This window comes from Notamacropus eugenii, chromosome 4, assembly GCF_028372415.1.
Source record: "Notamacropus eugenii isolate mMacEug1 chromosome 4, mMacEug1.pri_v2, whole genome shotgun sequence".
Taxonomy (NCBI): domain Eukaryota; kingdom Metazoa; phylum Chordata; class Mammalia; order Diprotodontia; family Macropodidae; genus Notamacropus; species Notamacropus eugenii.
Genome location: NC_092875.1, coordinates 8,578,037 through 8,592,280, shown reverse-complemented (window position 1 = coordinate 8,592,280; position 14,244 = coordinate 8,578,037). Strand labels below are relative to the sequence as shown.

Sequence of the window (14,244 nt, the reverse complement as noted above, 5' to 3'; positions counted from 1 at the left end):
CGAAGCAGGATGAGAGGAAGAAATTCAAGTCGTCGGGCTTTGAGATCGCACCCCCCGGCCTCGTCCTCCCTGTCATTCCCACGCCGCCTGGGAGTTAACTAAGCGGCTCTCCTGCCCTGGGGACCCACCCCCCGGCCCGTCTCCTCCAGAGCCAAGTTCGGCCCTTCGCCACAAAGACTCCCTCTCCTTTGTCCGCAGGGAGAGCAGAGACCAATGGGGCGCTTCTCCGAACGCCCTGAGCCAATCAGGCGGCGGCATGCAAATGAGCGGACGCTCATTGTGCCGCACTCAGCCGGTGGAATCCTCGGGCGGCCTCAGAGCGCCTGTAGGCGGTGCGGGGAGCGGAGCGAGCGCGAGGAGCGGGAAGCGTGCGAAGGCGGCCTCTCCGCTACCCTCCGCAGAGCTGCTGCAGACGAGCACCGAAGCGTTTGGCCAGCGGGAGCTGGCGCCCGAGCTGGAGCCGCCGGGGTCCCGAGGACGAGCCCGAGCCGGAGCCCAGACTGGAGATGGAGACCGAGCTGAGCTCGAGCCTGGAAGACCCCCGAGTCTTCGCCTCACAAGAGTCCACGGCCCAGACGTCCTGGACTTCCCCGGCGCAGGACTCGCCGATCTCTCTCCTCCAGTCCTTGCGGGGCTCCGAAAGCCTGCAGGAGTCCATCCTGGACGTGCACTCACAGGCTGCCGACGGCCAGATCTTGAAGGTCTCTGAGGTCCAGCTCCAGAGTTCCGCCCGCCGGACCCCGCGGGCCACCTCCTCCCACAAGAGAAGCGCCGATTGGCAGCCCCCGCTACCCTTAGCCGACAATACCTTGCAGTCCTCAGAGGCCCGCGAGTCCCAAACCTCTACCAGCCAAAACTCTCTGTCCTTAGGCGAGCGTCCCTCGCAGAGCTCCAGCGGCCAGGGCTCCAGGACCTCCATCCCTCAGGCCTCCCAGAGCAGCATCAGCCAGGACGCCCAGACGGCTCCTCAGACCTCTGGGGCCGACGATACTGGCCAGAACGAGGAAGCCCAGGACTCCCACAGCAGCGAGGGCTTCGGCCCTGTCCACCACAGGAACACAGGCAGTCACCGCTACCACTCGGGCTACTTGGCCGACGATGAAGGCACCCTGGGCCCCCCGCGGGTAAGAGGGGCTTCCCTTCTTGGGAAACAGACCCCACTGAGTTAGTCCTCCCCATTCCGACAGCGGGATCCCACCCTCAGCCTACACCATAACCTTCACCTCCACTTTCAGGGAACCCAACCTCAGCTGACCCCAGGTTCCATACTTGGCCCCCCTCATCCGAACCCGCAGACTTCACACCCCACAGGACTCCTGCCTTTCAGCCCACCCTCCTCATTGGCACCCCATCAACCACATTCCACAGGAATTCCACCTTCTTCAATTCCCCCCCGCCAAGAACCCACCTCATCTAATAGAATACAGGATGTCACCCCACTGCTTACTCCTTTTCCAGGTTCTCTAACTTGATCCCAAGTTTCCCTAGGTCTACATGTCCCACTGTATCCTAAGGCTACCCTTGGACTTCCATGCCCTGGGCCATACTCCCACATGTGCCCCACACTTTCTCTCTCCCATCCCCAAATCCCATTCCACCTAACTCCGAAGGACTGCAAGTTGATTCCCTACAGTCCCAAGTTCTTCATTTGACCTCAGGCTACATGTTTGACCCTTCACTCTCCATTGTCATTAGCCCTCTTCCAATGGGGCAGCTTACCTTCCTTCCCACAGTGGGAATCTCTTAGACTTAATTACATAGCACACCCTCACCAACTGGTTGTCCCTCAATGGGGCCACATTCTAAGACCGGGAAGCCTGAGCCACCCCTCCCAAAAGCTAGCCCCACTTCTGTTGACCACTTACTACTGTCTGAGTGACCATGGGGGCATGTCAAATCACCTTTCTGACCTCTCTGTTTCACCATCTGTTTCACAGAAGGAGCCCAGGCAGCTCTCCCTCTCAGGGCCATAGGGGAGAAAGAAGAAATTTAAATGTTGATTAAGCTGGATAGAGACAGAAGTAAGAAACCCCACCAGCTCTCCCTTTCAGGGCTGTAGGGAAAAACAAGCAAGGGCAAGCACTGATTAAGCTCAATAGAGAGAATGGCAAAGCCCACCCATCGTGCTGACCTTGGAGCCTCTGACATAGATGGCCATATGACCCTGGATAGTCTAGGCAGCCTTCTAAGACCAGAAGGTACCAAGAAGCTGTACTGATTTGTATTATTAATTAAAGTTTCTCCAACATGAGCTCCCTAAACCAGTGAACTCCTATTTCAGGCTGTGCGTGTGCATGTATGTGTGTTGCAGTCCAAGGTTCTGGTGATAAAAAGACAAAAATGAAATAGTCCTTGGGGGACTACGATCACATCAGCACAGCACTCATGTGTTTGCTCTAACACTCACCCAGACTTCCTCTCTGGAAACCTGAGAGTGCTCTTTAGATGCTACTGAATTTGTTTTCCTTTGGTGTTGAATTCTGCAAGTTAGACCTCTCAACATGAGAATCCCCACATGGACAGTATTTTGTTCTGAGCTTTGGGTGGCCCATTTCAGAAAAGGATGGAAGTAGCCTGAGTTCTGGAAGACCTGATGGGCATCTAACTCATCCCCACCCAACCCCCCAGTGTCCCAATACCCCAGGAAGACAGAAGTTTCAAAGAGCCTGGGCTCTGGCCCAGTGGTCAGCACCATCCTAGCACATAATAGGCAAGTAATAAATCCTTCTTTCCTTGCCCCTTCTCTCCCTTCCTTCCTCCTTTCCCTCTTCCTTCCTTCCCTCCTTTCTTCCTTTGTTCCTTCCTGCCCTTTCTTTCCTTCTCTCCCTTCTCTTTCTCCCTCCTTCCTGCCTGTCCCTCCCTTCATTTCTTGCCTTCCTTCTTTCCTTCCCTCTTTTCCTCCCTCTTTCTTTCCCTCCCTCTATCCCTTCCTTCTTCCCTCCCTTCCTCTTTTTTCCTTCCTTCTTTCCCTTCTTCCTTTCCTTCATTTCTTTCTTGCCTTTTATTTCTTCTTTCATCCCTTCCTCTCTTTCCTCTCCTTCTTCTTTCATTCCCTTCTTCCTTCCCTTTCTACCTTCTTTCTTCCTTCCTTCCTTCCTTCCTTCCTTCCTTCCTTCCTTCCTTCCTTCCTATCCCCAGCATCTAGCAAGGTTGGTGCCGCATAGTAGATGTTTAATGCATCCTTGTGGAATTACTGAGCGTCTTGTGCCGATAGGATGTTAGCTCCTTGAGGAGTGTTACTGGTCGGCTTTTGTCCGGATAGCTGCAGAGTCCGGAATTCAGGGAGCTCTTGTTGGGGTCACTTCCATTAGTAATACAGGTCAGCAACTTTTCCTCTCCGACAGTTGCCTGGAATGGAGTCTTGGGAATCCTGAGAGGTATCCCACGCAGGGCAAGAGCCTTCCCTGGAGGACCCCCGCCCCTACCTCTCAATAACGGGCCGCCTTCCTTTTAGTTTCAGATACACAAGAGGCCAGCGTGCGCTGAGACGGGACCCCTGTACAAAGGGCGCGGCCCCCTGCGGCCCCCCTGTCCATTCCACATTCCCATGCCACCTCGGCCTTGCGGTCACAAGAAGCCCCCCAGGGCAGAGCCCTTCTCAGAATTCTTGGACTTCCTGGCCACCGGCCCGGTGCTCGACAGCCTTCAGCGGGTGGTGGACGAGGCCTCCAGGAAAGTGAGCCAGCTGCGCACGGAGGCCGGCGAGCCGTTGGTGGACGTGGAGAAGGGTCCCAGCTGGAAGGCGAAGGAGCAAAGGGATGTGCTGGAAGCCGCTCGAAGGCTCCGCAGGGGCCGCCCGCGCCTTTACCCTGGTTTCCCTAACAACTATCCTTCGAGCTCCAGTTCGGACTCCAACCTCTACTACAGCCCAGAGGACTACAAGGCCCCGGCTGCCGGACGTGGCCGCGGAAGCGTCGGCGGGATCTTCCTGAATCCTCAGTGGCTGAGCCCGAAGGTTTCCCGCTTTGAGCGTTGGAGTCCTGTCTCCCGTCTCCCACCCATCCGAGAGAAGTTTCAGCTACAAAGAGACTTGAGGCACATTCTCAGAAAGGTACTGGCCGGCGGTGGCCCCAGTCTGTGGTTTGGGGGGGGGGGGGGGGAGGAGGAAGCTGGACACAATGCAGTCTCTAGTTCCCCCCCCTGCCCCAACTCAGACCAGAAGACAGTGATAGGTGGCGAGAAGATCCTTCCTCCCTCACACCCCAGAGATCTTTTGGCCCATAGGCTGGGGCTTGTTAACTTGGCGCAGTCTGGGAGGAGGGGAGGAGGAAACTGAGTGAGGGCCTCACGCTTGCCTTCCTTCCCTTGCAGAAAAGCAAAGACCCCGCCTCTTCTCCAAGAGAGGACATTTTTTTCTGGAAGAGGTCCGCGGACCCACCGGACCCGGGCTTGTCCAAGGAGCAGAGGCTGGCATGGCTGTCCAAGCTCCTGGAACCTGTTCGGAGAAAGACTTCCGAGTTGCCCTGCCTGCTGGAGATCTTCAGCGCTTTGGAAGAAGCCAGCAGGACCAAGCCGTCCGGTCCTCTGGGCACATGCAGCCCTGCCTGGAAGCCTAGCCCAACCGAAGTGCCCAGCATGATCCAGAAGCCTTGCTCGACCCAGATGCCCAGAACTACCTGGATGCCCAGCCCAACCCAGATACCCAGATTGACTCGGATGCCCTGCCCGACCTGTATGCACAGATTGACCCAGATACCCAGATCGACCCAGATGCCCAGCCCGACCCAAAGGCCCAGCCCGACCTGTATGCACAGATCGACCCAGAGGCCCAGCCCGACCCAGATACCCAGCCCGACCCAGAGGCCCAGCCCGACCTGTATGCACAGATTGACCCAGATGCCCAGCCCGACCTGTATGCACAGATCGACCCAGAGGCCCAGCCCGACCCAGATACCCAGCCCGACACAGAGGCCCAGCCCGACCTGTATGCACAGATTGACCCAGATACCCAGATCGACCCAGATGTGCAGCCCGACCCAAAGGCCCAGCCCGACCTGTATGCACAGATCGACCCAGAGGCCCAGCCCGACCCAGATACCTAGCCCAACCCAGAGGCCCAGCCCGACCCGGATGTCCAGCCCAGCCCAGATGCCCAGTCCTGTCCGGTTACCCAGCCCATCTTCCATCCCCAGCCCTCCATCACTCCCCTGCATGGCCGACAAGGCTTCGCAGACAGACGGGGTCTCCTTCAAGAGGCCCTGTTGCCTGAAGCACATTCCAATATGCCGGAGCAGTGCCATGGAAAGGGACATCCAGACTGAGGTCCCCTGCTCCACAGAAATGCCCAACCGCATGGAGCGGGAGCTGTCTTTCCTACAGGAGGAATTTGAGAAGGAGCTCGTGGAGCTGCTGCTGGGCTCCCTAAGTTCGACGTCGTCGTCCTCCTCCTCGGTGGAACTGCCTTCCTATTGCCCCGAGCGGGAGCCCTTCCACACCCTGGACTTCCTGGCGGAGCACCAGCTCTTTCCAGCCCTGCAGGACGTGGTGACGCAGGCCGTGCTCAAATTGAGCCTTGCCCGACGCCAGAACGGGGTGCCCATCTTTCCGGTGATGCGGCCGGAGACCGAGGGTGGGGAGGAGGAGTACGAAGAGGAGAATGAGGAGGAGGAAGGCGAGGAGGAGGAGGAAGAGGAGGAGGAGGAGGAGAAAAGGAATCCGACTGGCCGACTGTGGGAGCGCATCACGCACAAGGCCGTCTGGTACCTCCCGGATGCTTCTTCCAAGGATGACAGTAAAACGACCAGGAGTCAGCCGACCAATATCAAAGAGCAGCGGGGCACGCTGTCAGTGTCCCTGCCTCTGAGTAGTGCTGCTTCCGTCGTCCGGCGTCGCAGAGAAAAGGCGCAGGCTGAAGCCAGGGCGCTGGCAGAGGCCAAGGCCCAGGCTCAGGAGGCCCGAGTCCTGTCTCACATCAGAGCCAGAGTCAGGAAGGATTCCGAAAGTATGAGACAGGTATCCCCCTCTGGTGAGGCTTAGGAGGCAGGAGGGTGCGAGGAGTGTGCTGGAGAGGGGCCGCCCTCCCCAGTCACAGTCTCATCCTTCCCTCCCTCCTCAACCCGACTTCTCCCTGAGAAGAAAGGGGCAAAACCACCACTTTGCCAAGGACACCATAGAGGTGACTCCTTCCTCCTTTCCTCCCTTCCTTGGCTGCTCCCCAGTCCTACTCTTTGTGTCTCATTTTCCATCTTTAACCCAGTCTGCTGAGGGGAAGAGGGCAGGCAGAGAAACTGAGGCCCCTAGAGTTTCCTAGGCCATAGTTCTATCTCTCCTGCCCCTCCCCACCCTTCTGCATTCAGGATTCCTACAAGGAGAATTGGGGATCCAGTCAGCCTTGAGGGAAAAGGTAGGGGATAGGAGACCATTCCTCCTTGCTTCCCTCCTAGACAGTTCACAAACACCAATAAAAGTTTTCCTTTTTTTAATCACAGCTTTTTTTAAAGCAACTTTTTAAAAAACTTTAATATTTTAAAGATTTACATTACAGGCTCCAGACCCTGAGGTCTGTGACTGGCTAATCCTCTGGTTCCCCACCCATCACCAGTTGACTTGGAGTCAAGGCCTTTGGGGCTTCTGAGTGGCAGGGCATAGGGAATGCTGAGAAGGGAGAGGTGAAGGTAAATTCTCCCTTGATCAGCAGTAAAGTTCAAGTGGGCTCTGGAGGTGAAGGTGGCTCAACAGGGAGATGAGGGAAGCTGCCGTACATCCAGGAGGCTCCTTGGGGCTCTCCTTGGGCAGGGCACCCTGGTCCCACAAGGGGAAGGAGTTTCAGGTCCTTTGGGGTGATAAGTGAAGCTCTCCTCTGTCCACTACCTCAGAGTTGTGGGGGTGGGGAGGGGGAATGGGAAGTGAAAGCAGGACTCCTCAGGAAGGTGCCCTCCTAAGTACATTGAGGATTTTTCCCTCTAGAGGGCACAGTGACTTAGAGAACTGGGATCCCAATGTTCTATAATGTTTGACCCCAACCAGTCCTCCTGACACACTTACTAGACCCCTTGGACATGGGTCCACTGGAGGCCAGAACACACAGGTGGTTGCCCCTTGGGCCATGCTCAGGAATATGAGAGTATGACCATGTCCAATATGTATTGGTTCTATTGAGCATAGCAAGAGTGATTGGTGTGGCGAGCATGGTGGGTATAACAGGCATGTTCATTGTGTTAGGAGTGATGGGTCTGGTGAATGGGATGGCAGTGTTTGGTTGTGACTGGAGTGATCAATGCAATCCTGGGATCTTGGAATCTCAGAGATGGAAGGCCATATAGTCTAACATCCCCAAAATGGGCTCCTCTAGGCAGAGGAAGGAAGGAAGGGAGGGAGGGAGGGAGGGAGGAGGAAAGGAGAGAAGGAAGGAAGGAAGGAATGAAGGGAGGGAGGGAGGAAGGAAGGAAGGAAGGAGGAAAGGAGAGAAGGAAGGAATGAAGGAAGGGGGAAGGGAGAGAAGGAAGGAGAGGGAGGGAAGGAAGGAGGGAGGGAAGGAAAGGAGGAAAGAGGAGGGGAAAGAAGGAAGAAAGAAAAAGAAAGAAGGAGGGAGGGAAGCAAGGCAGGAAGAAAGCAAGGAAGGCAGGAAGGAAAAGGGAAGGGAGAAAAGGAAGGAGAGAGAAGGAGGGAAAGGAGAGAGAGGGATAAAGGAAAGAGAGAGAGGGATGAAGGAAAGAGGGAGGGAAGGAAGGAGGGAAGGAAAGGGATGGGGGAAGGAGGAAATGAGGGAGGGAGGGAAGAAAGGAAGGAAGGAGGGGAGAAGGAAGGAAGTAGAGAAAGAGGGAGGGAAGGAAAGAAGGAAAGTAGGAGGAAAGGAAGGACTTAGTAATTGTCTACTATGTTCTCTGTGCCAAGTACTATGTTAAACACTATGTAAAAATGATCTCATTTGATCCTTACAATGCTGGGAGGTATATGTTTTTAGGAAGCTAGAGGTAGCCCATGTCACATTGGAGCAGTTTTCATTGTTAGTCTCAATGGGCCTCTCTACTCCTTCCCCCTATGGCTCCTGGTTTTGCCCTCTGGGGCCAAGGAGAACAGGTCTGGTCCCTTCTCCACACAGTTGAAGACAACTATCCCACCCCAGTCTTCTTCAAGGTAAATATCCCGGATTACTTCCATTAGTACTCATGTGGCATGAACTCAAGGCCTTTAACCATCCTGTTTGCTGATTTGCTGATCGCTGAATCTCCAGCTGATTCCTCTCCCCACTAAAATGTTGAGAATTGAGTGAAGGGTGTGAAAGGGATGGTAGGTGTGGCATCTTTTTGGAGTGACTGGTGTGATGGACATGTTGGGGCTGACAGATGATGTGTGGCCGGAGTGTTGGTATAACATGAGCAATGGATGTGACAGTGATGACTGGTGGGAATGGCGCTGAGTGTGTCTCATAGGAGTGGTAGGCTTGATAAGAGTGGTGTTGGGTGTGACAGTAGTGATGGATCTAGCCAGATGTTGAATGTGTTAGGAGTGAGCAAGGTGCTGGACATTTGACAAATGCCTCATTTGATGAGGCAGGATTGCTGGATGTTCTGAGAATGATATGATGGATGTAGTTGACCCCTGGCTGGTTTGGTCTCCCTAGTGTAACAGTTCTCCTTTTCCTCCCTGGGCTGCTGTCTAGGCCAGGTACCAGAAGTTGTCCAGGACCCTCAGGAAGCTGCCTTCTGAAATCTCCTCCAAGTCCCACAAGTCCCTCATGTCTCACTTTTCACTCCTCAACCCCAAGAAGGAGTACATGGTTCAGTTCCTCATGGACCAAGCCATCAAACTGCTCCTCTACAAGTACAACTATGAGAGGAGCCTGGGAGAGAAGCTTGGTTTCATCTCCTTCTCTGTCACTGACACCCTCATGGACCTCATCCTTGGCTACAAGAAAATCAAGGGCCCAGGCGTACACCTTTCCTCCCAGATCAACTGGCCCTGCATGCTGGACAAACTGGAGAAAGCTGAGCAGGCAGCTCTCATGGCACCTTTCAAGAAGAAGATGAGCAGCACCACCACCACCACCTCCTCATCCTCCAGCCGCCACTCTCCTCGTCATTCCACCAAGTCTCCAGTCAAGCCTTTTCATGGCCAGTCCTCTTGGTCCTTGCATAAGCCATCCACTAGGTCTTCTAGGCCCTCTGTGACACAAGATGGATCCCCAAAGACTTCCTTTCCCACCACAAGCATATCTTCCTATATTCCTACTTCAGACAGCCAAAGTCAGGAGTCCAAGAGCTTGTCCAAGGACTACTCCCTGGATTATTCCAAAAAAACTTCATCAAAAGCCTCTAAGCCCTCTGAAACCCCAGAGGATTATTTTGAGGAGAAAGAGGAGGAGGAGGAGGAAGAGGGTGAGGAAGAGGATGAGGAGGTGGAAGAAGAGGAGGAAGATGAGGAGGAAGATGAAGATGAGGATGATGAGAAAGATGAGGATGAACATGAGGAAGAGGAGGAGGAAGAGGAAGAGGAGGAGGAGGGGGAGGAAGAGAGGGAGGAGGAGGAGGGGGAGGAGGAGACTAAAGATCAGGATAAGTATTTCTCAGAGGATAAGATTGAGACTAAGATTGAGGGCATAGAGGATTATGAGGATTATAAGGATTTCTACGTCATGGAGATGGAAGACACTGAGGAGGTTGAAAAGGAAGACAGTGCAGAATACAAGGAAAGTGATGAGGCCTCTGAGGACGATGAGGAGGAAACGCCCTAGGAGGCCCTGCCAGCAGAAAGCCCTTCTCCACTGACCCTGCCCCATCCCACTGTGCCTAATAAATCAAAGCTATTTTAGGTTACTGCACTACTCTTCAATGCCTTGGTCTGCTTCAGCTATGGTCCCTTGGAAAGAGTGTAAGATTTGTCTGTCAGTCAATCAACAAGCATTTATTAAGTGCTTACCATGTGCATGTGCTAGGCACAGGATATAATGATAAGTTTGTTTTTTCAAAATTGTCCCTGCCCTCAAGGTGGTTATATTTTAAAGGGTGGGCAGTCAATGCACAAACATGTATGAAGCTCTTACTATGTGCTGGACATTGTGCTAGGCTCTGGGGATACAAAAAAGTTCTCTGTTCTCCAGTTAGAGGATCCCAGCTCTGCCTCTGAGTACTTCTGGGAAGTGGTTGACACATCTCTTTTCCTCTCTGAGCCTCACTCTTCTTCTGTGGACTGCTACGTGCCAGGCTATGTGGTAAGGGCTGGGCTACAAAGACAGTCCCTGCCCACAAGGAGAGAAGACCCCACTTCCTCCCCCTCCACACACACTCATGCTCACACGCATGCACACACACACACTTGAGCGCATGAGCGTTCACACACTCACTTCAACTCTCCCAACACACAGCTGAAGGCCAGTGAGGGAGAAAGGATGAGAAGGTGGTACCTGGAGGAAAAATCCCAAAGTAATGCAGTCAGATGGGAAATGATAAGTCTAAACTGAGCACTGTCCTAGAAAGGAAGCTTGATGTTCCACCCTCCTGGCAGAGGGACCCAGGGTAGTGAGGGGGCAGAGTCACAAGAAAGGTGGAATCTTGCAGAACCGGGAGGTTTTCCCATAATGAGCTTCCTGGGACATGGGGGAGAAGTCAGAGCTGTCCCATAGTAGTGCAGCCATCCCCATGTGAATGGGCTTGGTGGAGGCTCTCTCATTAGGAATTCTAGGTTTCTGAAAGATATAGGTTTTCTTCGTTTGTTTGTTTGGACCGAGACATGTGATTTCACAGTTATTGAAGAAACCTCTACCAATGAGAAACAGTGCCAATTCTGTACCTGACAGTCCTAGGTACCTGAGACACTGAGGTTCAATCACTAGCCCAGGGTCACACAACCAAGGCAGGTCAGCAGCAGAATTTGAACCCAGTCCATCACTAAACATTAAGTTCCTACTATGCGCTGAGCAATGTGCACTAGGGATACAAAGAAAGGCAAGAGATAGTCCTTGCCCTCAAGGAGTTTACATAGAGAACAACAACAGATACAACAACGTACAACAAAGGGAAAGACAATATATGAAAGGAAGCAGACAAGAGGTGGAGAGTGGAGAAGAGTGAGAAGATACTGAGCGTGATGGAGAAACCCAGAGTAATGGAACCACGTGGGAAATGAACCCAGGTCTTCCTGGTTTTCAGACTGATGACACTACATATCACTGCCTATTGGAAGGCTTGTGTTGAGCACCTTGGGTGGATTGGCCATCTGTAGAATGAACTTTCTATTGAGTTGTGTGCTCATCATGTAGACTTGGCAATCAATGGAAGAAGGGAAACTCCCTGAAAGCAGGATCATAGTTTAAGAGCTGAGAGGTACTTTAGAAGCCATCAAGTCCACCCCCAAATTTTGCAGATGAAAGAACTGAGGCCCAAGGAAGCTTAGTGATTTACCTAAGACCATACAACTGATAGGTATCAGAAGAAGGATGTAAACCCTGAATCGAAATCCAGCCATTCCACCCTGACTAAACTGCTATCTCTTCAGCCTTCTCTTCTCTAGTCTAAACACTCTTGATTCCTTCAACCAGCCCATTGTGACTGTTGTCACCACCCTCTTCTGGACACTATCCATCTCATCTATGTCCCTTGTTGGTGGGACCCTTGATGGACCATGAAGCCACGGAGTTACAGAAACTATGGTGTCCATTCTTCTGCTTCCTGAAGACTTCAGAGAATCAGGCTGTCAACTAGCTGGGGGAGAAGAGGGGGGTGGCACATACAATGTCATCAAGTAGGGCTGCCCTTAGGCCACCAGCTCAGAAACTGTAGCAGAGGGTAGTCACTGTGTGTGTACTCAAATAGGTCTTTTCCCCTGGCAGGAATTTGGAGGATGCTACTGGGGGCCGACATTTAACAGACTCAGAAGGATAACCTGAGACATGCTAAAAATGACCAAATTTTAAAAATCATCTCTCCTCTTTGACCCCATCCCTGCATTTGGGGTCTCCTCACCCATTAGTGGCCAACCTCATTCATGAAATGTAGATAATTTAATAGTCATGTGATTGATTGAAAGCTAGTCAGATAATTGTAATCAAGCATCAATTGCTCTCCACCCTCTGCCCAAGGCTTGGAAGGGACTTGAGATTGTCTCATTTGAGCTTTCAGAGACAAATTTAGCTCCAGAAGCTAGCAACCCTTCTCCCTCAATCTCATTTGAGCTGGCAGATTTCACAGAAGTTGCCCATCCATTCCATCCCCTCCAATGCAGTCTCTGCTGCTCTACCTGTTCCCACCTTTGGATCCTTGTCCCAGCAACCACAACTCTCTCCAGGGCTTGTCCCAACTGAATGTCAGTGCTGATGGAGGTCTACTCCCTTTCTCCCAAATGCCTAGCTTTCAGCAATGTTGTCCAACACTTCAATGAGGACAAAAACAGCATCAAGGGCAGTCACCATGATGATGGTAAATTATCTAACTTGAAAAGGCTACAAGCTAAGACTATATTTGAGGGAAAGTTGGTGCATGACTTCTGTGCACATGATTGTGCATGCAATGCAGCCTCTGAGGCTGAGATGCAAAAAAGTATGGATCCATTCTCTGTGGTTTGTGCTAGTTCTGATTCAACAATAAAGACCAGGGAAACACAGGTTCTCCACCAGCCAGTACCACACCGGTCATATGTGAAACGATCAGTTACAGCAAATGAAGAAGTTTTGAATACTGTTGTGGGGTCCCAATTGGGGAAAAGCCATAAAATACAGAAATAAGTCAGAAGCCATAAAAACTTAGACTTTGTGAAAGCAGAAGCCCAGATATGGTGACCTGTTAAAAGTCATAACTTAGACACTGAGTCATAATTTAAGATACTATGACCTATGAAAGCCATAATAAGAATATTGTGATCAGTACATGATCAATAAACAAACTTAAGTTTGGGCATAATATTGGCTTAAGACCTAAGCAGAGAACCAAAAATATCCACCAATCAGTAGTGATGCCCTCTCTAGCTCCTCCCCCTTTGTTTTCTATAATTCCCATAGAGATTTTTGGAGCTCTTTCTGGGAATCCACTGGACTGCCTGACTGATACCCCAGACTGCTGATTATCTGAACTCTTTGACAGGGATCCATCATACTGGCCCCTAATGTAAGTAAACCAATTGATGGAACTATTACCTATAATCAATCTGGAGCCCCTTGGCCTCTTCCTTTGGTATTGAACTTGTCTCACTGTTTGGGGGCGGGGGGGAAGAGATGGAAATGCATCATTCCCTAGGGGGAAGGATTTCTGGACATTACAAGTGGGGAGAAGTTCGCTTACCTTGGTAGTGTACTTTCCAGGGATGTACACATTGACAATGAGGTTGACACATACATTGCCAGAGCTAGCTCAGTGTTTGGGAGGCTCCAAAGGAAAGTATGGGAGAGAAGAGGTATTAGACTGACTACTAAACTGAAGGTCTACAGAGCCATCGTGCTGACCTCATTGTTGTATGCCTGTGAAACATGGACAGTCTTCCAGTGCCATGCCAGGAAATTGAATCGCTTCCATTTGAACTGTCTTAGGAAGATTCTGGAGATCACTTGGCAGGATAAGATACCAGACACTAAAGTCCTTTCTCGAACTAAATTGCCAACCATTTGAGCAAAGAATGTATAATTTTCATAATAATAAAATGATATGTGTAGTAAATATACTAATAATTTCTTTTTCTCAAGAATTGTCTCTCTGGCTTGGGAGTCAGAGTTCACAACGGAGCTTAAACTGATTAATCAAAACTCTGACAATACTCCTTTAGGGGATGGTCACAGTCCCCAAAGACTTGACTCCAGAATTGGTGAATTGTGAAATGTGTAGGTTTCTCCCAATAAACTAGTAAATGAGTATTTGTAATCCACCTTTCCGCTCCTTCTTCCCCAGTTGTGATTTAAGCCTTTATACTACGCTTTGACTTCAGCTAGGAGAACGTTCCTCACTCTGAAATTGATTATTTAAACTACTTGATCAGTGGCACTTCTGTCTCTAGGTCAGTTTTGTGCAGCTCCCAAGCATTCTCAGGTTAAAGATTGGCTCAGTAAAAATCCTGTTAATACATTCAAACTCTACTTCCGGGAGCGCAACTCTAATGGGCTGGCCCCATTGTTTGAGTGCCAAACGTACACTTGCCTAAAAGACTGTTTTACAGAGCTCACATGGTGGTCAGAAGAGGAGATACAAGGACACTCTCAAGGTCTCTCTCAAGAAATTTGGACTTAATTGTGTGACATGGGAGTACTGGCACAGGTCTGTTCAGCATGACGTAAGCACATCAGAAAAGGTGCTGTGCTCTACCAGCAAAGCAAAACTGAAACAG

At 51.5% G+C, this 14,244-nt stretch overlaps 1 protein-coding gene across 1 annotated transcript; it reads left to right on the top strand.

Moving 5' to 3' along the window:
- Positions 1–308: 308 nt before the first annotated feature.
- CCDC116 (coiled-coil domain containing 116) lies at positions 309–13,782 on the top strand. Its single transcript, XM_072599692.1, has 4 exons — positions 309–1,124; positions 3,455–4,051; positions 4,312–5,952; positions 8,603–13,782. The coding sequence occupies exons 1-4, from the start codon at positions 507–509 to the stop codon at positions 9,671–9,673; spliced, it is 3,927 nt and encodes a 1,308-aa protein (XP_072455793.1). The 5' UTR covers positions 309–506; the 3' UTR covers positions 9,674–13,782.
- The last annotated feature ends 462 nt before the right edge of the window (positions 13,783–14,244 follow it).